Source organism: Euwallacea similis, chromosome 1 (assembly GCF_039881205.1).
Source record: "Euwallacea similis isolate ESF13 chromosome 1, ESF131.1, whole genome shotgun sequence".
NCBI classification, from domain to species: domain Eukaryota; kingdom Metazoa; phylum Arthropoda; class Insecta; order Coleoptera; family Curculionidae; genus Euwallacea; species Euwallacea similis.
The window spans coordinates 5363601-5388946 of record NC_089609.1 but is presented as its reverse complement, the minus strand read 5'-3'; the positions used below and the strand labels follow the sequence as shown (position 1 = coordinate 5388946).

Below are 25346 nucleotides of genomic sequence, written 5' to 3'. Positions count from 1 at the left end.
AAAGTATGTATGTACTGGTACTGCAGTTTCCCAAATTAATGTGTCCTCCATTTAAATTTTGTTTCATGGTCTTGCTTTTGAATTCATAGAAACTAATACCACCTGTTTGAAAAGCACATTTCAATGTTTATTATTTACATTTACGTAATTACGTACACTAATTAGTTAATATAACACAATATGCAACATTAATAATTTTTAGAACACATTAATTTTCTATCTAAAGCTACAATAACAAAACATTTTACTACAGGTAGCACGAGCCTTGATTCAAATTTGATACAACAAAATAGAAATTTCGAATTTCTAGCCATATTTATCTCCCTCCCGATTAGGGTCATCTTCATCGGAATAAGACATTTGAAATCTGGGACTTCGAGAAGTGACCCTAAATTCGGGGGGCATGTCGTAGCATTTGCATACACAACATGAAGGGAACTTGAACCAATCTGAAAAAATGCCTCTGCATTCATTGTTTGGATCATAAGCCAGTAATCTGCAAAAATATATTATAAAGATAATTGTACAGAAAGCCAAGGGTAGAATTTTCAATGCGCTAATAATTTTAAGTACAAACTTGATGTTAAGGTTAACAAACAGTAGGAATAGGAATAATTTGACTTAAACGGCCAATGCAATTTTTTTGCGTAAATAAGATAAACTTACCGATGGAGTCTGTATTGTTGTTCACATCTACACCCATCTCTACAATACATTTGCTTATGCTCATATGAGCATTTCTCCCAATGAACGTACTGTTCGAAAGGGTACATGTTCAAAAGGGCTAGAACCTCCCCTCTGGTGTTATTAGCCCAGAAGGGTGCCACCACTTCTTCCTTTACCGGACAGGCGTTACTGTAACACAAAAAGAAAATAAAGAAACGTGTTGACTCCATTATTAGTAACGGATTTTAATAGGACGATGCACACAAACTTTCACTTCACACTTTCTTCTGGCCTATTAGCAAAATACATATATGTATAGAAAGTTGTTTACTAGTTAGTAACAGTTCGAAAAGTTTTTTGTATTACTTACAATCCCTTCATTTTGTTAAAGTTCACAGGCTTTTTCTTCACAGGGTCTTGTTCCATGTCCTGAAACAACATTGCAGGGGTATTTCCTGTTTCCGTGTGCTTCAAATCTCCTTCAGTATCAGCGAAAATTTCACTATTTTCACTAAATTCCGCAGTATGGTCATTGTAACTATCTTGAGGCTCTCTTTCCACTGCTTTATCACCATTTCCCCCTAACTTGTCTCCACTTGGAATTTGAGTGGTTTTGAATGTAGTTGCAGTAATTTTTTTAGAATTCCATTCGGTAGGGCGCTCTGTAGTGGTGTCTGTAGTGGAATGTTCTAGAGAATCTTCTAAAACTCCTCATTTAATTCAGCTCTCGGATTCTAAAATTAAATAGCTACCTGTGGTGGTTGTGGATCCAGATGTGGTAATCAACGTGGACTCCTCTGTGTAATCCAAATAAGCAGAAGCTTCAGTAGTTAGTTTAGTAGTAGAGCTCCACCTCAAAGTTCCCTGTTCACTCCCTCCTATTTCGTTATTCTCCACTTTGGCTGTGGTAGTCTCTTTTCTTATTGTTGTAGGAATCAGCTTAGTGATGTTGCGAATTGATGCAGGTTTTTGAACGGTTGTGGTAGTAAATTCTGCAGTCGTAGTTTTTTGGGTTGTGTACTGATTTCGATGACTAGCAGGTCTATAAAGAAGAAAGGTATTATAATGGGTGGGTGGGTGAATTAAAGGGATTCTCACCGGAAATGAGCTGCAGCTTTCAGCTCTGCTAGTTTGATTGCTATGGCAGCTTCTTGCTCTGATATAACGAATTTCGTATTGAGCACATCTTCGTTTGTTAAATCGTCTCTCAAATAACGTGCTTCTTCATCGTAGGAAGTATCGAAGTCGTCAAAATCCAATTCTTGGTCTAATTCATTCTCCACATCTTGATTTTGATGTCGTCTTGCAAACCTGATTTTTTAAGGTTTTATATAAAAAAGTCTTAAACTCAAATCACTAATATACCTTACGGGAGTAGGCCTCCAATGCCCATATCCCCCTTTTTCCCTCTCCCTCTTCTCCCAAGTTTCCTCGAAGTCGTCCAGCTCATCCAATTCGGCCCTAAGAACATGCCCATGTCTTTGATCCCCGTACATTCGGCGCATCAGCCCTTGGTTGTCCTTAACGAACCGTTTGACTGCTTTCCAAGGATACAAATTGCCGGCGTGTGCGCAGTACCCCAAGCGTACTAAATCACATGGGGGTTGATAATTGCGCCCTGCTCGGTAGGGGCGCCCGCAAGACGCCCGATCTCCCCCTCCTGCGTCGTAACCTGTGCCTAAGATGGTACAGGCGTAGAGCTGAAAGCAAGTGAAAGACGACTGTTAATTAAAGTAAAGAATGAACAAGATAATGTTCACGACTTGGTGAGACAAAATCTGTGCTGGTATTATTTGGGCAAGTTTTTTGAGGCTAGATAGAGTTGTTTAAAGTGAATCTGGGATGCTTTGGTTTATTCTTTAATTGGGGAAAATATCTTTCATGTGTAAATCGAAAAAAATTTAAGATGTGAAGTTATTAGTTATAATTTCGTCACCATTTTGTCTAGATATTTTATATTCCTGTTAGAGTAATTTTAGTTGTCATAAGTAGAATTAAATTTTAAATTATTAATAATACTCAGGGAACGCTTTATAGCTCTGGTATCAACACCAATTTGCCATAAGACACCTCAAGGAAGACTAAACAGATAAAAAAGCAGTTGGTTCGCTGGCAGTGTTGTCAGTAGTAGTTTTCACCACAATTAGTTCAGGAATTTAAAACTCCTCTTAGATCACTCTTAGTCATCATAATCAGTTATGAATTGTTGCATGAAAATTCTGCTGAAAAAATGTTGCATGAAAAAATCTCCTTATAAACCATTTTTGATTATTTCAACTCACAAATTTGCATATATTATGCAAATCTTGCAAAGGGAATTATGCAAATATTGAGATGAAGCTGTGAAAGAGCTTTCACCTGAAAATGTATTCCTTTAATTCTGACTGTGGGAAGAAAAGCTCATTTTGGGACACGCCCATGTAATTGCTACCTACCATGCATCTTTCAAAAATGGTACCGCCCCAGGAACTTCTGATTCACCGTTACTTGAACCATTTAACTCTACCGAGGACTCTTTAATTTACTGGCGAAGCGAAAACAATATTGAACAAATCGATTGCTGCCTCCAAATGAAGAAGATAACATCTTTAAGTACTGTGCCCCACTTTTCAGTATTTATTAGAGAATGTGGCAAATTGAGAATTTCCTGCATTACAGAATTTTTGTTTGTTGCGTAATTTTTGTTGTAGTCTGCACAATCGGTTTGTTCCTGAAAAGTAAAACTGACGACCACATAGTGATAGAAACCTGTTTGATGGGTACTAGAAGCACCTGTTTCTGTGCCATTGAAATCGCCGTATCGAAAATGGTGACCAAACATCTAAGTATGTTAGTGGGTTATTTATGGTTTGTATGCAGGCACTGTACTGTTGCTTTCACGAAAACTAATAAGTTTTCTCAAAAAATAACTGATTTTCGTATAAGTTTTTATTGTTGCATTTTAATTCACAATGAAGGATTATTATCGTTCCTATGGCAAGTAATTATCGGATACACCTAGATTCAACTCGGAAAATAAACAATGCAACTTTCCCATAATAAACTTGCCAATTATGATGGTCTAAAGCCGCTAAAGTAATCAAACTGTTAAATCTAGCCATTGTCTCTTAAATGGCCACGCACACCTGAACAAGCAAACCGAATTAATAATTCCTATCCTAATTCCCGTTATAGATGCTTTATAAAATACTTACGTCGTTTTGTTCCACTTTCAGACGCACATTACTTTCGATTTTCAAAAAATTACTACACACAATTGTTTTTTTAATTAGAGTTTGGAACTTGCTAAAAACACATTTTATGATTTTGATTTAATTTATAATTGAATAAATAAACACGTAATTAACACTGTAATAATGCTTTTGCTATATTTTTAAAGCAAAATTTCCATATTTCTTTTTTCTGTTAGGCTATTTCCTAACTTAATGGTGAATGCACATTTAACGTATTCTTTCTTCACTTTTTACCATTACTATTATAATATAAACATTCTTTGTTTTGAGACAAATTAAATTTTAAGAACAACCAAGTTGAATGAAACTTCTGGATAAAAATTCCTAAAGAAACTAGTGGAATAAAAGCCAAAATTAAGTCATTATACTGTGCCCTCTAGAAAATCTCTTTTATCACTTTAAAAATGCAAATGAACCGCCTTTCTCTTTTCCATTCTATCACTTTCATTTGCTTGATAAATTACAATGGAATTTTCTTCCCCGTACAATCTAGCCTTCCATTAGTAAAACGCTCGTTGCTTCGGCACCTAGTTGATCAAGCCATGACTAAAGAAATTTATTCGTTGTCCCTGATTCATAAATTATATCACTCGCAATTCCTCCACATTACTTTTATACATTACAGGAGTTCAACAAGCATGAAGCAAGAAATGGTCGAACAGACACAAGACATTTTTAAGAGCCAGTTTTGGGCTTTAAAAAGGCGTCAGAATAACTGTTTTACTCTAGAAATTTTTCCTTTATCAGTGCACTTAAGTGCTGTTTAATAAAGTGTAAATATAGGAACCTCAAACTTGGCCTCAGTAAGTTTTAAAAGTTCTTTTTTAAAACCACTTACGTGTATTTACATATCTAAATAAGGAAAGCAAATGTAAGGTTTCCAAAGTAATCTTCTCATATTGTTGTTGCTCATCGAGCCTCAATAATAAATTCCTCTTCTATTTAGAATTCCAAATATTTGCTCAACCTACAAACCTACATCGACTGCTATAAGTATACTGATCTAGTGGTTAATTGCTAATTAGCAGAACACCTCGGAAGATTTATTGAGTGTTGCTAATTTCTTCGTTGTGCAACATTACGGTTGACTACAGATCTTCGTATTTCTGGGATGTAATTGATTATTTTTGTGATGATTCGAACGGAAGAAAACGTTGAAAAACAGGAAATTTTGATATTTATTACTTTCATTTGCCATTTTGTGAAGAAAACGAAAGGCATGTGACAAAATGGTGAATGTACTTTTTCAGGTTAATTCAGTTTATTTATGGTGGGGTTAGTTAATATACAATTAATGCTAACACTTCTGCTTTGTAGTGGCAACGAAGCTGTCTAAATTTTCAGTTGAAAATTCTGTTATATATAACCCCCTTGCAATGCCACTGACCATTTGCAGTTGTACCCTTCAATGAATTTTTTAGTGATTTATAAGGGGGCCTCTTATACAAACAGTGGCGTCTCGTATATTTGATAGTCGTGCAATAGTTTTCAAAACATTTCGAGTTATTTTCTTTTTCGAATTAGTCACATATAAATAACCTTTCCTACGCATCTGAAGTTTTATAATGTTAGCTGCAAATTAACGAAATCATAGGGAAAGTTTAATGTTGTCATCTGATACCCCCCGCCCCCTTTTAAGGTAATTTATTTGCTCTCAAGTAATGTTAAAGACAGTGGTGTACTATGCGTTTTTGGACTGTAACAAATTTACAAAAAATTTTTATGTTATGTGCTTTTTCTTACTGCAAATTTTAAAATTTTTAAACCAGAATCTAGCTATTACCTCCAATTTGTTTACTCTATTGCGGCGTTATTGAATGCTGATAATTTAAGTTCTAAATTGTCAAGTTTATAGGGGAACTTTAATGATTCCAGCGATTTCCAAGGCAGTGGTGTACCATGCGTTTCTTCATTTATAACACATTTGTTATGTTTTTCAATTCGATTACTTTTAACTCGTCTCTATCCTCTATGTTTCTGTCGATTGAGAGGTGAAAATCCTAATATTTAAAGGGGACTTTATAGCAGTGACGTGCTTTATGTTTTTTCTACAGCTAATTATTATTTTCAATCTGGTCATTTATAAATTCAATACGCTGTGGTCCTGAATATTCACAATTTCAGCCGTAAACTTATTTGTAGAGGAAATCTAATATTTTCAGAGACACAGAACACAGTGGCGAATCGCACGCTTTTTCGGTTGTAACAACATTGAAGCTTTAAAGCAAAAGAGAGCAAAAAGTAGTTATTGTTTTCCATTTGTTGACTATAACATTTTTGCCACGCCTCTGAATATCGACAATTTTAGATCCAAATTAACCGATTTATAGGGATTTTTCACGCTGTTAAATACTGCACAAAACAGTGGCGTATCATATGTTTCTTTACTTGTAACAAATATGTAAAAATTTAAAAGAGTCACATTTTTTCAGATGGTGTTACAATTACTCCCCCCCCCCCTCACCCCCTGGTCGAAAAATGAAACTTGTGATACATATTCTAAGGGAAGTTGTAACACAGTGGCTTGTCTTGAATTTTTTTAATGAACCATATTTTCACATTTTTTACTCCAAACGTTGCTGATAGCGTCCAAACTGCTTGCTGCGCACTGATGGCAATATATTAAGGTGCAAATTGTGGGTGTTACAAAGGAATTTTAATGCTTCCAAGAGATGCGCGCCCGCATGGCGTAAATTGTTTTTTTTTATTGAAAGAAACATTTTCCACTGTCCGTTTGCGAGAGTAAATTTCAGCTTAACCACGCTTCAGGAAACTAATGTCAGGCCAAGAATCTATGAAAATTGCTTTTATCTCCGTTCCTGCACAGAGAAACCGAGAATCGAGGATTGAACCCTTTGTTCAGTAACGTCCGACTCGTTTTCTTCAAAGATGCTTCTCAAAGGACCTTGGCTATTGAAATATGAAAAACTGTAAATAATCTGATCACATTCACGAGCTTAAATCGAGGCATGACGAAAAAATAAGGGAAAGGTCTGGAGCAGAAAATATGGAATCAAAGAAGGAACAAACGACGATGATCTTACTAAGCTCATTACTCGAGACCTGAAAAATTGTGAGACTGAGAATACCTAATGGGCAACGCCTAAAATCGTTGAATTGATGTGAATAGTTCGCAAAAATTCATCAAAAAATACTCACAAGCAAAATAAAACAACTTATCATTGTGCATATCTCACATAAACCAGCCCCGCGAAAACCGAACTACTATCTCCCACTGGCACCAATCAATCCACCACACCGATAAATCTTTAAAAAATCAATTATTTGTTCAATAGACACCACGATGCCCGTCTTCCATGGTTCGATTTCTCCTCGATGCACTTGAAGAACATGATGATGGGTCGGACGCAGCCTGCGGAAGAGCGACGGAAGAAACAGCTGTTCGCGCGACCTACTGAAGACCAGTCTGTGGTCAGTCAGTCAGCAGGGTCGGCTCGCGGACCGGTGAAAGAAGAAATGGAAGAAGAAATGGCTCTGTCGGCGAAGAAAGTGGGTCAGCTGCTCGAAGAAACATATCAGCGACTCTTCCCCTGCTGCATGTTTGTCAATGGGCGAATTGCAGAGGCGGAGAGAGCTTACCAGATGGGCGTAGGTTCGTTTTTGGTTTCGTTAAATATTAAAGTGTCTATGTGGTTGGAATGTATATTGAGATTTCCGATAGAAGTTTATTGGTCATTGCATGTGTATAGATACATTTTCACTTATGCAGCTACGTAGCACATCCGCTTCAAGCGTCAGATTTATCTGTGAAGTTCTTCTCCTCTCCCCCACAAAAATTCTAAGTTCTCTTGAAAAAAACGTTTTTCCTAATAAAAAATTCCCAACATTTCGAGGTACTTAGTTGATCCGCCTCTGAATTTCTTCTAACCAAAGTAGGAATTCTTCAAACCAAAATAGGAACTTTTGGAAGCACATTTCAGACCCGAAGCTACTATCGGACCATAAGGATTTCTCTTTCAAAACCAACCCCTTTAAAAACCAAAGGCGTAACACGTCGTTTGTGAAATATAATGATTATAGAAAATTTCCGGTCATTTTTCCCCTCAAGAGTGCCCCAATTTTTTTAACACTCGGCTGATCAAGTTTTGAGGCAACTCAAATGGGGATTTGCAAGCCGTAGTTCAGACTCCTTGCGCATTTTAATATTCGGCTGGCACGCCCCTGGTTTTGAAGCCCGCAAATCAGTGATTTTTAGGCCGTGTTTCAGGCTAATTAATTATTATTTGGTTAGTTTGAAAAGCACAGGCGCAACATAGGCCTAAACGTTATTTTCATATTAAACCGAGAATAGGGGCAGCTGCACCGTTCCGACAACCCCTAATGGTGCGCGAGGAGTTATCCCCAAAAACTAAAAGATGAAATGTGTAATTTGCCTCAAACGTTTAGAATAGTCCTTTCTCTAGTTCATAGCAGGGATTAAGCAGGCAGATGCTCATGTCAAAAATGGTAATTTCATCAAGCGCCATGTGCATGCTTACGTGGTACTTTGAACAAGTCTTAACTTGAGGAAATGATGGGAGTACTTATCATGTTTATTGTGTAAAAGATAAAGGAAAAATAAACGATAATTTTGATCACACGCACAAATGGTTTATTGTTTTTTGTACGTAAATATTGCACAATTTTGAGTAATATCGCGTCACGCCTGTTTCTGTATTTTCCTGAAAGGAAGTATATTGATATATTTTAAAAAATTTCGGTTAATACGTGAAGATAAGATAGATAGATAGATAGAAGATAAACAGCTAAAACAATAAAATTAGTCATTTATAGCTGTATTATCTATAATATTAGCAAGTAAATATTTGAAGAACATTATTAAAGACGAAGTATCTCTCACTTCTTTTATTCGATCTTGAATATAACAAATAATGGGACGAAAAGGTAAATTTTTAATATTTAACACATCTAAAAGGATTACAAAATTAAATTATTTAAGCAAAAAAGATAAATAAAAAAAATATACCTGCGCCTGCACCTACGACCACCAATGCGTCTTCTCCGGCAACCCCTGAGGTTTCTTCAGAGAGCACAAATGTTCCCTCACCGGGAACTCACCCAAGAAATCTGGCGGTACTAGAAAATCGTGAGAATCCGAAGTCTGATCAACCAGATTTTCAACAGCCAGAAGGTCGGAATCAAGGGCAAAAGGACAATCAAGGATCGCAAAAACCATCCTTCGATGCCCCTTCTCGTTCGTCAACCACTGTCGAAACTCTAGGCAAAATAAATGCTCCACCATTGGCACCCCGGCCAAGAGACTTGGAAGGGCAAAGTCCACCCTCCAATGCTTGGCAAGGGCAAGAGAGATCGCAGGGACGACGTCCGGATCAAGGGGATAAATGGGGTGACAGACAAGCCTCAGGACGATATCAACGACCTGGTTACGGTGGACGACCAGATGATGAAGAGTACTCACGGAGGCAAGGGGAAGGTTACAACCAAAGGACTAGAGAAGTTCAGCAGGGGCGGGACTCAAGAGGTCAGCAAGCTACTGAATCTCGAGGAAGGCCTCAACCGCAACAAAGTACAAGCAGGTAAGTACGCTTACAAACGGATAATATTAACGGAAAAAGTGAAAAAGAAAGTAAAGCCAGACACGTATCAGCCAAATCTCTATATTAAAATATTTATGAATTGTTTTTTGAAGGGAAAATATCTGAAGAATTTGCATAAATATTGCTGGTACAAACATATGGCTGCATAATGTAACATTCGAATTTCACCAATTTTACTGAAAGCTTGCATTCCTACGGTACGCCACTGGTTCGACCATAATTTGCGGCCCAGGGCTTCCTCTGCTATATCAAAAACTCGCAACCCTGTTTTGTAAGTTTCAGGAGCGCACTAAGTTATTTTTTCAAGGTGATTTGTGAAAACTGTATATACCCCTTCTTGCGAAATTCTCTAGACCGCTTTCACCACATCGACGCCACTGCTATGACCACAGTTTCAAAGCCCAAATATCAGTGTCGTACTAAATTAATTTCTCAATTTACTTGCAACATTTTGCGACAAGATCACTTGCATTTCACTATGATGGCCCGTGCAAAGTCCAAATATCTTTCGATTCAACAAAGATTTCACTATCCTGGATTCCAAATATCAGGGGCGCACTAAGTTACATTTTCAAAACAAGAAAAAATTGTAATTTTTACAACATGTCGTACATATCATCGAGTGTATTAATCAAAGTGGTTTGAGAAGCATCTCAAAGGCACCTGCAGCATGGGGTCGGCAGCCCGTTTCTGAAATCCTGAAAAGTCCAATTAAAAGAGAAGCTCCCTTGGAAAAACATCTGCAAAGGACATCTTACTCTGGAGTCTCCACTGAACCATATGGTCAAGGTAATACTGCCTTTTAAGTTGTTTGTCCCTCCTCATCAAAAACGGATTTAGTGCCGTCACTTGAGAAAGTTCATGAAGAAATTCCGGTCGTTTACAAAGAACCTGGTACTTTAGCAAAGCAGAGGATTAAGGTGCAAAGCAACCACTTTGCTATAAATTTGGGCAATCTCAAAGAGGCCTATCAGTATGACGTTAAGATACAAGAAAACCAAACGGGAATTAAGCAGGAACAAAAGAACCAGTAGGTATTTTAACCTTCTTTTGATTACTACTCACGGCCAAACTTCTTACTCAGAAAGAAAGGGGGTGCAGTAAGCAGAAACAGAAGAATAAAGGACAAGGATAAGCTGAAAGTAATGAATCTGTTCCTGGAAAGGCACTTTCCAGGCAGATATCCTGCGTTTGATGGAAGCGCAATCATGTACGCTTCCAAGCCCCTAGACCCGGATCTGAACCATGTGATGAACGATATGGATGTTGTCATCTCAGACCATCTGGGAAAGCCCAAAAGCTTCAACATTGAAATTCGATGGGTGAAACTCCTTGATCTGAAGCCTCTGGCTTCAAGTAAGGACAGACTCACTCAATTATCCTCAGTATCTGCTAAATTCTCTATTCAGATCATGAAACCCCAGTTCACTTTCTCAGAGACGTCCATCAGTGCATTGAGGTGATATTTAAAAACGCCCCTTCAATAAGTTTCACCCAAATCGGCAGGGGTTATTTCAGGAAGCCTGAAGGGCAAGTGATTAATTTGGGAGGAGGTATGTTAGGAAGATCAACTAATTCCTATTTCAATCTTGTAAATTCCTGCAGGATTGGAGATGTATCATGGTTTTACCCAATCGGTTGTGATGGGAGGCCAATGGGAGAAGATAAGACCGATGCTGAATCTCCATCTGGCTCACAAGGATTTTCATAAAAATCAAGGAATATTGGAAACTTTTATGGAAATTCTCAACGACACAAGCAGAAACAGGGGGATCACTGTTAATAATTTGAGTTGCTTAGAAAATTGGCAATTAAACCTCTTGAAAGACTGTATCGTGAACTTGAAGGTATCCTATCAGGTGCCACATTTTCCGAGAATGACCTACAAAGTGAGAGGGTTGGGTAGAAACCCCATGGAGGAAAAATTGGACACTGGAATCACCATTTTCGAGTATTTTAAGTAGGTACTTGCATTTTTTGTCTTAAATAATTAAATTGTGCATTTTTAACGTAGAAAAGATAAAAAGTACACGATAAAATATCCAAAGATTCCCCTACTGAAAGTCGGAGGACTGAAGAGCAACATTATGATCCCTCCAGAGCTGTGCGTAGTTGAAAAAGACCAATCGGGCAGCAAGAAACTTAACGATTTCGTGATGAGAAACATGATTAAGATGGCCTCCACTGATACTAAAACGCACAGGGAGAATACAATGAGACGATTCCGAGATTCACAGTTCGAAAAGAGCCCCCATTTGAGGGAGTTTGGTTTTTCTGTAAGTGATAAATTTGAGGTGACTGATGCCCGAGTTTTACCACCACCGTCGCTTTTGTATGGTAACAATGGTGAGTGAATAGTAATGTCTCTAATTAGGTACAAAATAGGTCTCTATGAGGATCCTCATTGATATTGCCTCATTAGAGAGGATAAAATCGATTGGTTTTTGGCGCGTTTTTGAGGAAGGGTTATTTTAATCAAAATAAAAACTTATTAAGGTATACAGGGTGTTTCAGCAAGGTTGTGCCAAACTTGAGAAGGTTATAAAGGACATTGCGGTGAACAATTTGTACATAAAGACCTCTACTCAAAAATGAGTAATTTTGACTCTAGTCATTTTTATTTAAAAACGTAATGTTAGCTAGTTTACACTAAAAAGCTTCGACGTTTAATTCGTTTCCTTTAAAGATAACGCAAGAAAATATAATAAAGATTCAAAATGACGAAAAATCAAACGGGCTTAAATAGGGACTTCGCGCTGGCTATCTAATAGGTCCGTGTCGTCCGATCCATCGCTCATAAAAATGTTGCTTTAGATGATTCTGCACAGTACGTCATGTTATAACCACATGCAACATCGAATTTACGAATACAATTGATAAAATTGTGTCAGAAAAAAAGGGTTTATTTTTATTCTATTCACTGAAGTTGGATATTGAGCTTTTTTTAATGAAAATGACTCTGGAGCCAAAACGGCTTATTTTTGACTAGAGGTTCTTCCTTAAGTTCGGAACACCCTGTACAATCACCTGCTTAGCACCGATCTAATGTAGGCATAGTTATGAATGGACAAAAATCTGCGAATTTCTTAGTTGAAGTCAAAGTCGATAAAGGAGTTTGGAGAAATGAGAATTTCCTAAAACCGAAAAAGATATCAAAATGGGCCGTCTTGAACTTAGATAGTTACGTCAAGAGGAACCAACTCGATTCGTTTGTCAATGAGGTAAGTCCCCCCGTCTGAAGCTCTATTATTTCTTTTCTTTACCCTTATGTGTTCAGAAATTATAAAACAAAAAATCTCTATTCTCTTGAAGCTCATCAAAGCCTCTAAATTTTGCGGAACAACTTTCGAATCCTCATCACCAGACTACCTTCAAATAAGCACTCGCAGTCGCTCTGGCTTCACATTGATGAACTTCGAAGAATTTTTCAAAGAACAAAAGCAGAAGAGCTACGACATTATTTTCGTAATTCTACCAGGAGGGATTCACGGCAATTCAGTGTATGCGAACGTTAAATATGCGGCTGAGGTTCGTTTATCTGAATCACATACTACCAAACACCACCAAATTTTTGAATTTCTGTAGATTGCAGCAGGTTGTCTTACGCAATGCATAAAATCGAACACGCTCTATAAAATGAATACTACGACTGCAATAAACATTTTGCTGAAAGATAATGGCAAATTGAATGGCACCAATTATAGTTTTTCGCCTCATACTAAACCGCTGATCCTTGAAGGTCCAGAACCCTTCATGCTTTTGGGGGCTGATGTGACACATCCTGAGCCAAACGCAGGTAAATCATTAAATAGCGATCAGTGGGTACACATTCAGCACCAATAGAAATCACTCTGACCATGGTACGGACTAATAACAGAATCTCTTTTCTACCTACTCCGTGTGTAGTAACTTATTCACGACCATGCAAGGTCTATACAGGGTGATTCGGAACTACAGGATCAAACTTCTAGAGAATATTCAGTGCAATAATAGAAGACATTTGAGTATAATAACCCATGTCTGGAAATATCTCCTTAAAGCACTATGGCCTTATGATGCTTTAAGATACTTACGCATGTGCAAAAATGTGTTTTATCGAGTTTTAGTACGTTGTATTTTAATTTATTTGCACAAAATAACACTACGGTAAATATTCAAAATGATATCCGTAAACTTCGTCAGTTCAAACAACATTAGATCAGCAGAGGTGGTTCAGCTCCGTGGCCCCCTAAGTCATCCGACCTAACACGTTTGAATTTCTTTCCCTGGGGACATGTAGTGTCTAGTTTATGAAACGTCAGTAGAAACCGAGCAAGACCTAATTGCACGAATTACTGTGGCATTTGAAGTCGTTCAAAACGATTATCAAATTTTCAGCCAATTCCGCAGACACCGTGTACATCATCGAAGATCATAATCATTCTTCCAAAATTTTCTACTACACTTTTTTCCCATTACAGTTATACCCTATAGCATTGCAGCCATAATCGCTTCTCACGACCTAACAGGGTTTCACTATAACATGAAGTTCCGCTTCCAACCACCTAAAAAGGAGGAAATTGAGGACTTCAAGAACGTCGTAAAAGAGCAACTGTCGTTTTTCTACGAAAAGAACAGCGGCAAAAAGCCTGCTAAAATAATATATTTTAGAGATGGTGTGGCAGAAGGCCACTACTCTAAAGTCAAAGCGTTGGAATTGGCGGTCAGTTGGTCCGCAAAGTAAATGTTAACTAATAATTGTGTTTTAGGGAATTATCAATGCTTGTAAAGAAATGCAATTGGATGGCTACGAACCGAAAATCGCCTTTTTAGTGGTCCAGAAGAGACATCACACTCGACTGTTTCCAGTCAACGATAAAGACTCTGTGGATGTTAATTTTAACGTTCCACCAGGCGAGTAAAATCTCACATAGAATCATGTTCTTTTAAATCTAAATCAACTAATATACTCTTTAGGTACATGCGTAGACACAAACATTGTCAATCCTGGATTGCAGAACTTTTACTTACTTTCCCATGCCAGTATTAAGGGAACTTCTAGGCCTACAAAATATACTACAATTTACGACGATATAAATATGTCCAATGACGAAGTAAGAGTTCTTTTCTAAATTCAGTGACTCGCAATATCAGAATTTTTCGTATTTTTGAACAGTAGGAGTGAAGGCCACACTGCTGCTATATGCACTTTTTGTCTATTCACAGCAACGTAAATCATAGCTGTGATTAGATGAACGTATCATTCTAGTTTCTTACAGTTTGTCAGTCTACAGAATTTTTATTTTCAGATTCAAGAACTGGCTTATTATTTATGCCACATGTTCGCGAGATGTACTCGTTCGGTGAGCTATCCAGCCCCTACTTACTATGCTCATTTGGGAGCGTTAAGGGCAAAGGCCTATCTCTTAGCAGCCATGAACAATAAAGAAGTGCTTGATCTTCACAGCATGAAGTCCTTGACATCTAAGTTTGAAGGGCAATTTTCAATTCTTAATTATCACCCCATGTTCTTCATTTAAGCTCCGTTATTAGAGCCGTTCAATGAAAATGTGTTTTTATAGTTATACCTAAATTCATTCTAGCAAAATGTCGTTACACGTAAATTAATACGTTTCCAACTGCATTTACTATAATACCTACTTATAAAAACTTACAAAATGTCCCTTTCACTCCTGTCCCCACTTGAGTGCCCCTACTGAGCCATCAGAAACAAATTGCCTGTACTTGAATGCTTCGACCCTTAATTTATTGCAATAAAATAACAAAAAATGCACGATAGAGAAATTTCATGAAAAACCACAATAACAAACGATTTATTTTAGATGATAAATTATATATTTACTGAAGCTGGATTCGAGTATCACCATTCAAAAGTTAACACTGAAGGTCTTTAATTCGTAATCCATTCCAAGTGCTTCAAGTTCTAATTAAAACTAAAATTGGTTTTCTTCTACGACTCCTAAATTATTTATGCAACATCTGAAAGAAAAAAGGGATTTTTTATTAGTAAACGTTAGATACAAATCTTCAAAGGGGGCCGAAGTCAAATCAGTGGTTCACTAAATGCATGATTTTGAATTGACTATTGACTATTGTAGATAAACATGTAACTGAACAGACAATTTACTTTCTGCGAGAAATAGTTTAAATCTAAAATTTTTAGTTTTACGCAGAAGTGGGTGCAATAAATGTAATGAAATATGAAAATATATAAAAAACACTTACTGTTCCTGATTTTGCATTGTTGGATAGCTTCATTAAATCCTTGGCACAAGGTCAAATCAGACTGAGTGGAGGCGCATTGCAAAAACTGCTTAATTTCCCAAGCGCAAGGGCCAGTGGATTCATTGGGTTGTTGTTGTCCATATTCTTGAATTGGGGCAGCCTGTTGTTGGGGTACAGCTTCATTGGATCCACCACTGAACATACCTTCATACAAAAAGGATATGTTTAGTGTTTTCTTTATACATTTTTGAAAGTGGAAACAATGTCATCATTACATCTATTATTTCCTCAATGCCACTTTTTTGATAAATTGGAAAATTTAAAGCCATGGAAAAAACACTTTGAAGTTCATAACAAGCAGAATTTTTGCTTTACATATTTGGATTTTTTGGCTATAACTCACCTGTTACAGCATGTCCAACTGTGTGTCCAATGGCAGATCCAATGGCCACACCACCAGCAGTGGCAGCCATCTGGCCGAAAAGGCCAGGGCCTTGAGATGGTGCTGGGGCAACTGGGGCTGCTTGGACTGGAGCTGGTGGATGGGTTGGAGCAGTCCTGGCTGGCAGAGTGGTCCTGAAAAATAGATATATTAAAAGTATAAAAGAAGAATTCAAATGGAATAGATTTTCATTTAAACTCCTCGTTAATGGGCTTAGGCCAACACATATTTTCATCCCATGCTTCAAATGTTGTAATTTAACATACATTTGCACGACATTAATGTGCTTCTCAACCAAAGAAAGGTTATTTGCTTCCAATTTTTAAATTGAGGAGCAACTCAGAAAATATCAACAACCAGACGATGTACAGGGTGGAAAGGGAAACAATGCAAATCTTCTCTGTAATGCTATATTAAGCTGTGTTAAAACAATGATTAAAAATTAACACCCCATGGATTCATAACAATTATTTACTTAAATAATAATGAAATATTTTATCATAACGTTCAAATATTCCTTAAGAAAAAGAAACGTGATCTTTTCTAAAAAATGGGGGACGAAACTTCAGTATTTTAGATGTATTTTTTATGTTACCTCGAAGGTGCCGCTCTTGAGGGGGATGCTGTGCGTCCTCGTCTGGGCATTTTTAATTAGTTTTTATTACAAATCGCAAATATTAACAAAAACTATGCTTTTTCTAGAGCTTCGTTCGTTACGTAAAGCACTAAAAACGACTCAAATCGCACAATGTTTATGACAAGACAAATTATTGACGTTTGCGTTCTTGACGTTTCTAAGAAAATATCTTTGACGTCACGGCCACGCTGCCAATACTTAATCTGAAAGACAATCAAATAAATGCGTTTAATTATTTTTATTTATTCAATATTACCCCTATTTAGAAACAATGATCCAGATCCAATTGATCCTTATTATCTGATTTTCAACTAGTTGGATTATGGTACATCCGCATTGGAGAAAACCGTGATTGTTACGATAGTATATTCCCACATTCGGGATAAATATATCGACGTGGCAATGCGGCAATTGTAAGTCAGATTAAATATATCTGGTCTTTCACTATATGACTATCTTCGTTGTACTTATACGAATCTGGTTTATTAGAATAAGCGCAGATAAACGACGTAGAGTAGTACTTAATTCATTATTTACCATGACGCAGGATCGCACTAAGATATTTCAAACCATTTATTAGTTTCAGAAATAGGTATGAGTACTCTGTGTCCCTAATTTTATTTTTGATTATATTAATTCCCAAAATGTTCTTTGTCTTCAGAAAATATTTCATTAAGATTTACAAGTTCCTTAAAGAAACACTTTAAGGAATTTCCGATATTATTTTTCCAACACGTTAATGATATTGATACGAAATTTGGATTAATCAATTATCTACGTTGGATAGGGATTGTATTTAAAATTTAGATTTAACTATTCCGATGCTGCGTTTTAAAACTGTGAAAGTGAATTGCGAAATGTTGCCAAAATTGATTATTGGAATCTACAGGCAGCAGAGAGAGCAAAGTGCAAAGTTTTAATTTAGGTGTCTATGTATTATATTCATCTGCAACAAAACATTTTTGATACAAATATTTAAGATTAACTATAGTACTCAATCTCACATCATATATACTGAATAGGTAATAATGTCTACATTAATGAGATTTGGTACTCGGTGATTGAACATAATTTGCAAATTCCTAGTGGAATTGTAAATGGAATTTTCTCTATTAGGCATTCTGAATCGGTGTTGGAATGTTATTTAGCTTCTATGCTATCTATACTTTTTGCGATCCATGACGCGTAGCTAGCCAGAAGATGAGTTTTAGGATAGGCCAAAAAATGGGCTCAATTTTAGTGAAATGTTGACAATTTTTAGCAACGTCCTGTTCGTTCTAGACCATACCACTAAAAAATTACATAAAACACTGGTTTCTAAGGAGCGAATTTGCTCGTTGAATATCATATTATGATCGCAAGGTTGATATATAAGGCTTGAAGCGAAGCCCCTCATAAATTGCGGGCTTTGTTGTTGAGTTTGTCTAGTTCAGTTTTTCCCGTCCTTCCCTAGTTATCGTTCATTACTGTAGCAGGTAATTTTTAAAGTTTTGAGGTAATATATGAAGATACAGGGCCTTTTCTCTGCAAAAGTGAAATATTCAACCTTGGAACATAAGGCCATAGTAAGGAGGTCAGTAGATCTCTCACAATTGCTTTTCTGCTGCTTGCCTTCGTCGAATTTTCGTGTGTGTACATCTTTGTAAGTTCTGGAATGACTCGTTATTTATGTTCCCGTATTTGGAAACATTATTTTAATTTATCTATTTGCGTTGAAGAACTTATTCCGACTCTCGCAGCTGCAGAACACGTAACTTGCATAAACCATTAGCATTTGCATTGCATCAGGACGGAAGCTCAATGGTCTCCATTTAGAATATGCGAATAAATTCTTAACAAAGGAACTCGTAACAAAGAAAGTCTTAACGAAAATTTCAAATAAAATGCATAGTATATGCTACAGCTTCATTGCCCATTTACCAACCATTTCCTAAATACAATTGGAGCTTTATCATCGAGTACAGCGGTTCGTTCGTCCTGACCTAATTTGTACCTTATCGCTCGACGTTTCGCCATTTTGTCAGGGGAGAAACAGGATGTTTCCATCCACGCTCCAATAATTGCTCGATTTGAACCTCGAAATTATGTATTTGTGTTATCAATTTCTGCCAAGTTCCTGCAGTAGAGTGGAGCTGAATGGAAACTGATGAATGGAGATTTTCCTTTTTAACATCTGAAAGGCCGGAAGATTTCGCTGACGGACGAACCTGTGTCAAGGAACCATACGGCAAACGAAATGCTAAATTGGATGCGAGCACAAAAGTATTTGCAAAAAGGTTCGCAAATTGTCTCTGTGCAGCAAACCGTTTGCTATGTTCTCTTCACTGGTTTTTTCCCGAACATCAAAGGGACTGACCCTTTGCAGGTTTGGACGGTTGCAAGATACAAAGGCCATTAGTTAGCGAACACAGGAAGGATTCTGGCCTTGTTTTCTTCATTGTTTAACTGCTTATGCACAATGAAGTGGCCCGAAAAAGAGGGTTTCCAATTAAATCATGTTGACAAACATCCACAGTGCTTTGACAAATTTGCAAAGTCCCAAGAACGGGAAAGTGAAATTCCCCACAACTCTCTGCAACAATACTTTTCCTGCATGAAAACCCACCAAGGCGAAACACGCTCTGTTCTTCCTTGGGTTCCTTGAAATCCAGAATTATCAGACTTCTTTGAGGTTCCGTTTGCCGATCGGTTCGCGGCATTGCTCGCTGTTCGGCGTAACGCGTGCACCTGTAGCAAATTTTAATGGCTAGTTGACAGTGCGTAAAGCACCACTTTCAGCATGTGGAGCTGTGGTCCTGCAATCCACGATAATGAACGAAAAAGCACAAGCTCCGCTGCGAGCGAGGGTGTAGCGAAACCAAACGAGATTTCTTCCTCATTCCTGCGGCCTCGCTCCTACTCCTGTAGCTTCCGCAGGGCCGAAAACGAGCTTCGCGTTCGCCGTTCCTTCATTAGTCGGCTGCAGTCCTGCGACGTTGATCAGGAAACGGCGCCGCACTGGTTTCGACGGATTCGTCGCGTGTTCGGCCGGTGATGCGGCACGTGCTCGGAATTCCTGCAGGTGGATCTGGGACTGATTTCCGGTCGGTTAATATTTTCGGATTTTTTCTTCTGGTCTCTTTTGAGGAGGAATGGCTACGCCAGCTGTTGATTTTGGTTGGGGGTAACTGTGTAACCGGGGGAGATATCTGGGGGTGGCTCCTGCAGTAAGCAGCTGCGAGGTTGGTATTAGTACATTTCAGGTTACTAAATAAGACTGAGGGCAATTGAAAATTCGACATTTGGGAAATAAAGCAGTTTTTGACCGATTTGCCCGTTTTTGGAAGCAAAGCGGATTTTGTTAGGGCCATCCTTGGGCGCATCTCCTACCTACGAGTACAAGCAACAAGCACAAGTTTTCTCATATGTAGACCTCATACAGGATGTCCCAAAAATATACCGACAAACTTTCTGACACATTAATGCAAACTATTTTTCTTAAATAAGCATATGCTCGCAAAAGCCGTTCGAGCAGAAAAAAGGCAATACGACTTTAGCCATTATAATCACTTTTTGTTCGTGTTAGATGTTGTTTTATTGGTAAACAAACGATGGCTTACAGAAATAGTTTAAAATGTTGACCATTTGCTTCAGTACAAAGATTGCACCATCGGTTCATTGACTCGTGGGCCCTATGGAATATTCAGCGAATAGCTTCTAGATGTGTGCAACTGGCCATTATTCTTGCTAAGAGATCTTCCTCATTACGGATAGCCGTTTCGTATACCAAAGATTTGAGATAACTTCAAAGGAAAAAAATCCATGGTGTTTAGCTTAGGAGAACGCGCGGGCCATGCTGCAGAGCCTCCTCTTCCTATCCATCGGTGCACATTGGTAAGTTCTTCCAATGGAAATTCAAATCCATTTTCAATACAAATTTTGATTTAAAAGTCTACGAACTGAATGTTACTGTGCCAATTAAATAATCGTAATGTACAAATAATACCTACTACGGTCTTAAAATTGGCATCTCTGAAATGTTTAATTGTGGTAAAGAAATGTTTATGTTTCCCGACAACAAATGTAGTTGAAACAAAAAATGTTCAACGAAAGACAGTGGAGTCCAACTAGTCATGAATTAATTTAGTTATTTCACATAGCTTAAAATTTTTTATTTGTTCCACAGCCCTAAAGGCGCTTTTGCGGGTACATCTTTATTAAGGACAAAAAGTTTGTATTGATGTCCTTCATCACCCCTTAAAGTTCGTTGATATATTTTTGGGACACCCTGTATACCTACATGTTGTGCAGGAAATTGCTTCAAATGCCGCCCAAAAAAATCATATTTTTGCTTTAATTTCCTCGATCAACAGTAGATTTTTATTAGTAAATTTCAAGTTTTAATTGCCACGGCAATAAATAGAAATGGGGGTTCAAGAATTAAATCTGATCGATATACAGGGTGATTCAAAGCCCAAGCAACAAGAACGTAGGGAAAGTAAGTCTATTCCACACCGTTATGCAACAAAAATCTCATACATGGACATGGATGCGGAAATACTTAATTATTGAGTTATTAGCTCCTACAAGTTTTGAGATATTTAGCTGCAATTTTGAATGCACATTAACCCTTCGGATTATCCAGGATCTCAGCCAGCAAATGATTGAATTACTTGTCGATCAGCGACGTAAAGCAGACACAGGGGACCCGACTATCGCACGAGGCGCCTGTGCATGTGTATTCTAAGTCTTAGCGGACGTTGAAAATTTCAGATTGAAATCTCAAAATTTTATGCTTTTTCATCAATTCATCGAAGACTTAACAATGTATAAAATATTTTGCGTGAAATCCGCTATATGCTAATTTAGGCAAATTGGCTGTGCAAATTCCATACGCTTAAATACAGGTATGAAGGACCTCCTTTAATTTGCAATTTTAAGCAATTTTCCTCCCCAGCGAATTTTGAGATTTCAGTCGACTGGAATGGACTAAGAGTGTTTTAATTTGGCCCTAAACTCGATAAATTGTCGCTGATTGATTGAAATCGAACGATGAACTTTTCATTGAAACGCGAATTGAATAGCAAACTTTCGATCCTACGTGCCCGTACATTTTCTATAAAATCTGTTGACTACTTAAATGACAGAAATAAATTCGCTGCTTGCGTGGCCTTTATTTCCTGTTTTCCCTTATGCGCTCATAATTTTATTGTCTCCGGCACTTCTCATTCAGATTTTTTCGTTTCATTGGAATTCTAGAAAAACTTCACATTTCTCCTGCATGCTACAGATCCGTTTTAAATGCCCAGATTTAGCACGAGAATGTGGGATGAGCGAGGGATTTTGCAATATGACACGAGTTACACAAAATAGAATAAATCGGAAGGAAATGACAATTTAAGCTGAGCCTCGTCTTACTGGCCCCGTTAAGGATTACCTGAGATTAAGGCGACTGCTTTCATTACATGACTAGTTCGGAAATAAACCCATTTAGTCACCGGTTTCGTTTACAAAAATTAAAATGGCGAAACTAAAAAAAGTGTGTTGGAGGTGGGTACTGCATTCTCCGCGTCCCCATACTATTTTTCTGGACAGGACCGGACTCGGAAAATTTTATTGAAATTCCGGGACATTTTTGCCACTACTTCTGTGATAATTTTTATGCAAATCTCAGCGTTTATGCAGTATATTTAAACGATTGTCGAAATTAAATGAGTCCAAAGGTTTTGTGCTCTGTTTTTGCAAAGTTGTAATTTATTAAAATTTTCAACTCTGAGCGCTGTAAATGTAGGTCTTCATGCGCAGTATCTCTGAAGCAAAAATGCTTTGGGTGCACAAGGCTATTTGCAATATTAAACTGCTTTCAAATTCTCAGTTCTTTTATTTTTTTCTTTAGTTTCCCGTTTGCGAGATTCGTTTGAAAGTACTTTCAAATTCTTGATTCTTCTATTTTTTTCTTCTTTTCTGTTTAAGAGGTTCGTAGGTTAGCTTTGAGGTGCCTCCCAATCGAAAACAATGGAAACCGTTGCTGGTTAAAATATTCTTCTTTACCGAAGTCAAAGTTCTTAAAAACACTAACAGTCGAACGGGTCCATTCCCGAAGTGCCACTCGAGCATTCCGTATTCAAATGACGCCGAATTGACGCATTTTGTCGAATTTTTGATATATAGTGAATGGTAAGTAATTGTAGTAAGTTGAGGTCAGGCCCTAAATTACGAAATTCGAATGAGACGTTCGAACCGCCGCATTCGACCGAACCCAAAACTGATAAGAACTCCTCTTAGTACATACTAAGAGTTGGCTCTAATAGCGTTTGGAGTGAACTCCTTGATGTTTTTGGTCTAATTTTGTTTAAAATGAGTCTCACGTTTCTGTAGGCGTCTGCACAAACAAAAGGAATGAAATGAACCCTAACAATTGGGGAACTTCATATGAAGCATTAAGCAGACAAAATATCGCCACTCTTTTAAAGTTTAAGCGAAGAAGTTAACGCACTTTACACGAAGTTAAACTCAGTTTTGTCCCATCTAGCATTATTTAAAGTAGCTCACTTTGTCCCAGGAACATAATGTCGCCACTTCGCATAACTTCCTATATAATTTAACAAACTCAAAAGCTAACTTGCTCCATCAAGATCATTTCTGCTTTATTAAAATTTCGGACTCATATTTAGGCATGTTGGCATTACCATATATTGGCATTTAAACGGAGTTTAAGCCCTGAGAAATCTCACTTAATGCGTAACATTAATTCAGAAAGTGAAAAGTTTCATCCCCTTTTATGCTCAAGGGGAAGTTTATTAAATTTTCCCATCCTGTATTATTTTTCCCTTCTTCAAAGGACTTTGCATTTCAAAGCAGAAATAATGAAATTAAAACGAAAATGTGTTTAATTTTTTTTTAATCCAGTTCCTGATCTCGCTGGAAGCTCAGAGCTCAATGTATCAGAAAAAAGCAAGTTTTTAACGTTATCTCGAAATGTAGGGGTTCGTGTCTAAGTATTAAAATTCCGTGTTTACGAACGTTTTGAGCGCTTCGCCCCTTAACTTTTATGACTTCGAATCGAATTAGCGGAAAATGGTATTTCATTCGAAACAGATGTCTTTTGGGAGCTTACTTGAGACTTTATTACTCGGGCGTGATGTTTTCGAGTGTTACAGGGATTGGGCGAAAAGTTTCTAACAAAACATTTAACTTGATTCCCTGTCGAGAGGAACATAAGCAACAGGATCACAGATTCGAATGTTGTCTCCTCATATGGATGGATGTTCTTCACTAATTCAATGGCTGCCGTCAAAAGACGTAGTAAAATATCAACCCTCAGTTAATTCGGCCATGCTAAATACGCACTTTATCTTCTAATAAGGTTACTTTTAAGTCCGACATTAATCCTCTTTACACAGAAATCCGATCCACCCAGACGCAGCTAATTAAGGGGGCTTCATGCAGGGAGATGCTAAAATATACTCGTTTTTATGGAAAAGTATACGTACCCAAACGAGCCAAACACTGGCTAAAAAACAGATTTCTTGCCAAATTTCTGTTTGAGTAACAACAATCACAAAAATTTTTTAAATCACAAAAGTCACAATTCATTGATCACAACAATCGCAATTTATCAGTCGCGAGGATCACAATTCATCAATCACAAAAATTACAATTTATTAATAAAAAACCACAATTTATCAATCACAGAAATCCCAAACTCATCAATTGCGTTTATACGTTTTTTTATTAGCATTCGAGAAGTCATTACAATGTGTTGTTTTCGCTTTAATGAAAGCTAAAAATATGCTCGAAACGTCGGCTTTTCTTCCGTAGAAGAGAGGCCGTTCATCGTCACATTCATTAAGTGAATCGTTAAAGTGAATCATACAGGGTGGTTCCTGATAAAAATTTGCTTTATTGACGATTCTTTTACTGGAGGGAAAAGAGGTTTTTTCGTGAGATGGCAAGAAGTTTCCAAGGGGCTTGTATGTTTTTGTTAGTTTTGGAGTGCCTGAAAATTTGTTAGCAATTAGAGGGACTTAATTTAAAATTAAAAAAAAGGGAACATTTAGAGAAAAAACTTATAATTTATTGAAAAATTCTCGAAGATCCACTAACTCTCCAAAACAAAACCTATTTCGATCTGTACCTCAAAATTTCTATATTTCGTCATCGGGTTAGATCGGAGCCAAGTCGCAGGAAATTTGCGGGAAATTCCATCCACTGATCTGATTTGCCTCGAAGTCGGCTAAATATCAAAACTGGTGGGTTTGGGTTACAGAAAAAATAAAAAATTCTTGAGGTGTCTGTGACCGGTTATTGGTAGGCATCCTTCACCTCAATTTCATATACTCTTTCCTCGTTTCACTCACCAATCTAAATAAGGGTGAAACCACTCATCAGCCGAAACCGTCTTTATTAAGGCTCTATTCAGTCGCTGCAAAATCGCAACAAATATCTGTGCGCCCGAAAGAAGTCACTTGAAAATTTCTGCTTAGGTTGGTTTGGGGAACTTAAAAATTTTTAAAAATCACTATTCCGGTCAGGCAAAAGTTGTTGGAAGTTTGCTGAAGAATTGGGTCACCCGGGGGCACTTC

The 25346-nt window shown here is 37.5% G+C and overlaps 4 protein-coding genes across 9 annotated transcripts in view; 2 read left to right on the top strand and 2 right to left on the bottom strand.

Moving 5' to 3' along the window:
• Positions 1–111: 111 nt before the first annotated feature.
• spz4 (Spaetzle domain-containing protein 4) lies at positions 112–7245 on the bottom strand. Of its 2 annotated transcripts, none has more exons than XM_066399357.1 (7): positions 7059–7245; positions 2032–2366; positions 1765–1977; positions 1419–1708; positions 1037–1367; positions 667–855; positions 112–496 (listed from the first exon to the last, which is right to left on the bottom strand). In XM_066399357.1, exons 1-7 carry the CDS (start codon positions 7080–7082, stop codon positions 307–309), a joined length of 1572 nt encoding a protein of 523 aa, XP_066255454.1. In that variant the 5' UTR covers positions 7083–7245; the 3' UTR covers positions 112–306. The 2 variants fall into 2 exon arrangements, with proteins under 2 accessions (XP_066255454.1, XP_066255462.1); XM_066399365.1 differs by having other exon boundaries at positions 1037–1364.
• A 1457-nt stretch (positions 7246–8702) lies between these two features.
• LOC136419827 (protein argonaute-4-like) lies at positions 8703–15154 on the top strand. 2 transcript variants are annotated; one of them, XM_066406404.1, is made up of 15 exons: positions 8703–8804; positions 8860–9457; positions 10128–10267; positions 10319–10508; positions 10563–10834; positions 10888–11031; positions 11084–11438; positions 11493–11824; positions 12569–12699; positions 12791–13006; positions 13064–13274; positions 13939–14180; positions 14227–14371; positions 14435–14571; positions 14767–15154. In XM_066406404.1, the coding sequence occupies exons 1-15, from the start codon at positions 8792–8794 to the stop codon at positions 14995–14997; spliced, it is 3357 nt and encodes a 1118-aa protein (XP_066262501.1). In that variant the 5' UTR covers positions 8703–8791; the 3' UTR covers positions 14998–15154. The 2 variants fall into 2 exon arrangements, with proteins under 2 accessions (XP_066262501.1, XP_066262493.1); XM_066406396.1 differs by having other exon boundaries at positions 10116–10267.
• A 43-nt stretch (positions 15155–15197) lies between these two features.
• Chchd2 (Coiled-coil-helix-coiled-coil-helix domain containing 2) lies at positions 15198–16900 on the bottom strand. The gene is made up of 4 exons (XM_066406594.1): positions 16741–16900; positions 16107–16279; positions 15704–15907; positions 15198–15457 (listed from the first exon to the last, which is right to left on the bottom strand). Exons 1-4 carry the CDS (start codon positions 16788–16790, stop codon positions 15447–15449), a joined length of 438 nt encoding a protein of 145 aa, XP_066262691.1. The 5' UTR covers positions 16791–16900; the 3' UTR covers positions 15198–15446.
• Positions 16901–19685: 2785 nt separating this feature from the next.
• LOC136419914 (monocarboxylate transporter 2-like) overlaps positions 19686–25346 on the top strand; it is a 66654-nt gene continuing 60993 nt past the window's right edge. For 2 of the 4 annotated variants that reach the window (XM_066406533.1, XM_066406524.1), the window contains exon 1: positions 19687–20003. The gene's annotated coding sequence lies outside the window, so the exon portion shown is untranslated. Of the gene's footprint in view, positions 20004–25346 lie in introns of all 4 variants that reach the window. The other 2 variants (XM_066406541.1, XM_066406516.1) reach the window with 2 other exon arrangements.

What these genes read in the sequence shown, in the direction of transcription:
- spz4 (XM_066399357.1), bottom strand. Translation starts at nt 7,082, where the DNA reads ATGATAAGTTGTTTTATTTTGCTT. An exon ending in TAAGTTGTTTTATTTTGCTT is followed by an intron (nt 2,367 to 7,058) that starts GTGAGTATTTTT and finishes ACTTGCTTTCAG; the next exon opens with CTCTACGCCTGTACCATCTT. An exon ending in CAACAATACAGACTCCATCG is followed by an intron (nt 497 to 666) that starts GTAAGTTTATCT and finishes ATATTTTTGCAG; the next exon opens with ATTACTGGCTTATGATCCAA.
- LOC136419827 (XM_066406396.1), top strand. An exon ending in AAGCAGGAACAAAAGAACCA is followed by an intron (nt 10,509 to 10,562) that starts GTAGGTATTTTA and finishes CTTCTTACTCAG; the next exon opens with AAAGAAAGGGGGTGCAGTAA. An exon ending in ACATCCTGAGCCAAACGCAG is followed by an intron (nt 13,275 to 13,938) that starts GTAAATCATTAA and finishes TTCCCATTACAG; the next exon opens with TTATACCCTATAGCATTGCA.
- Chchd2 (XM_066406594.1), bottom strand. Translation starts at nt 16,790, where the DNA reads ATGCCCAGACGAGGACGCACAGCATCCCCCTCAAGAGCGGCACCTTCG. An exon ending in TCAAGAGCGGCACCTTCGAG is followed by an intron (nt 16,280 to 16,740) that starts GTAACATAAAAA and finishes TCTATTTTTCAG; the next exon opens with GACCACTCTGCCAGCCAGGA. An exon ending in AGTTGGACATGCTGTAACAG is followed by an intron (nt 15,908 to 16,106) that starts GTGAGTTATAGC and finishes TTTTGTATGAAG; the next exon opens with GTATGTTCAGTGGTGGATCC.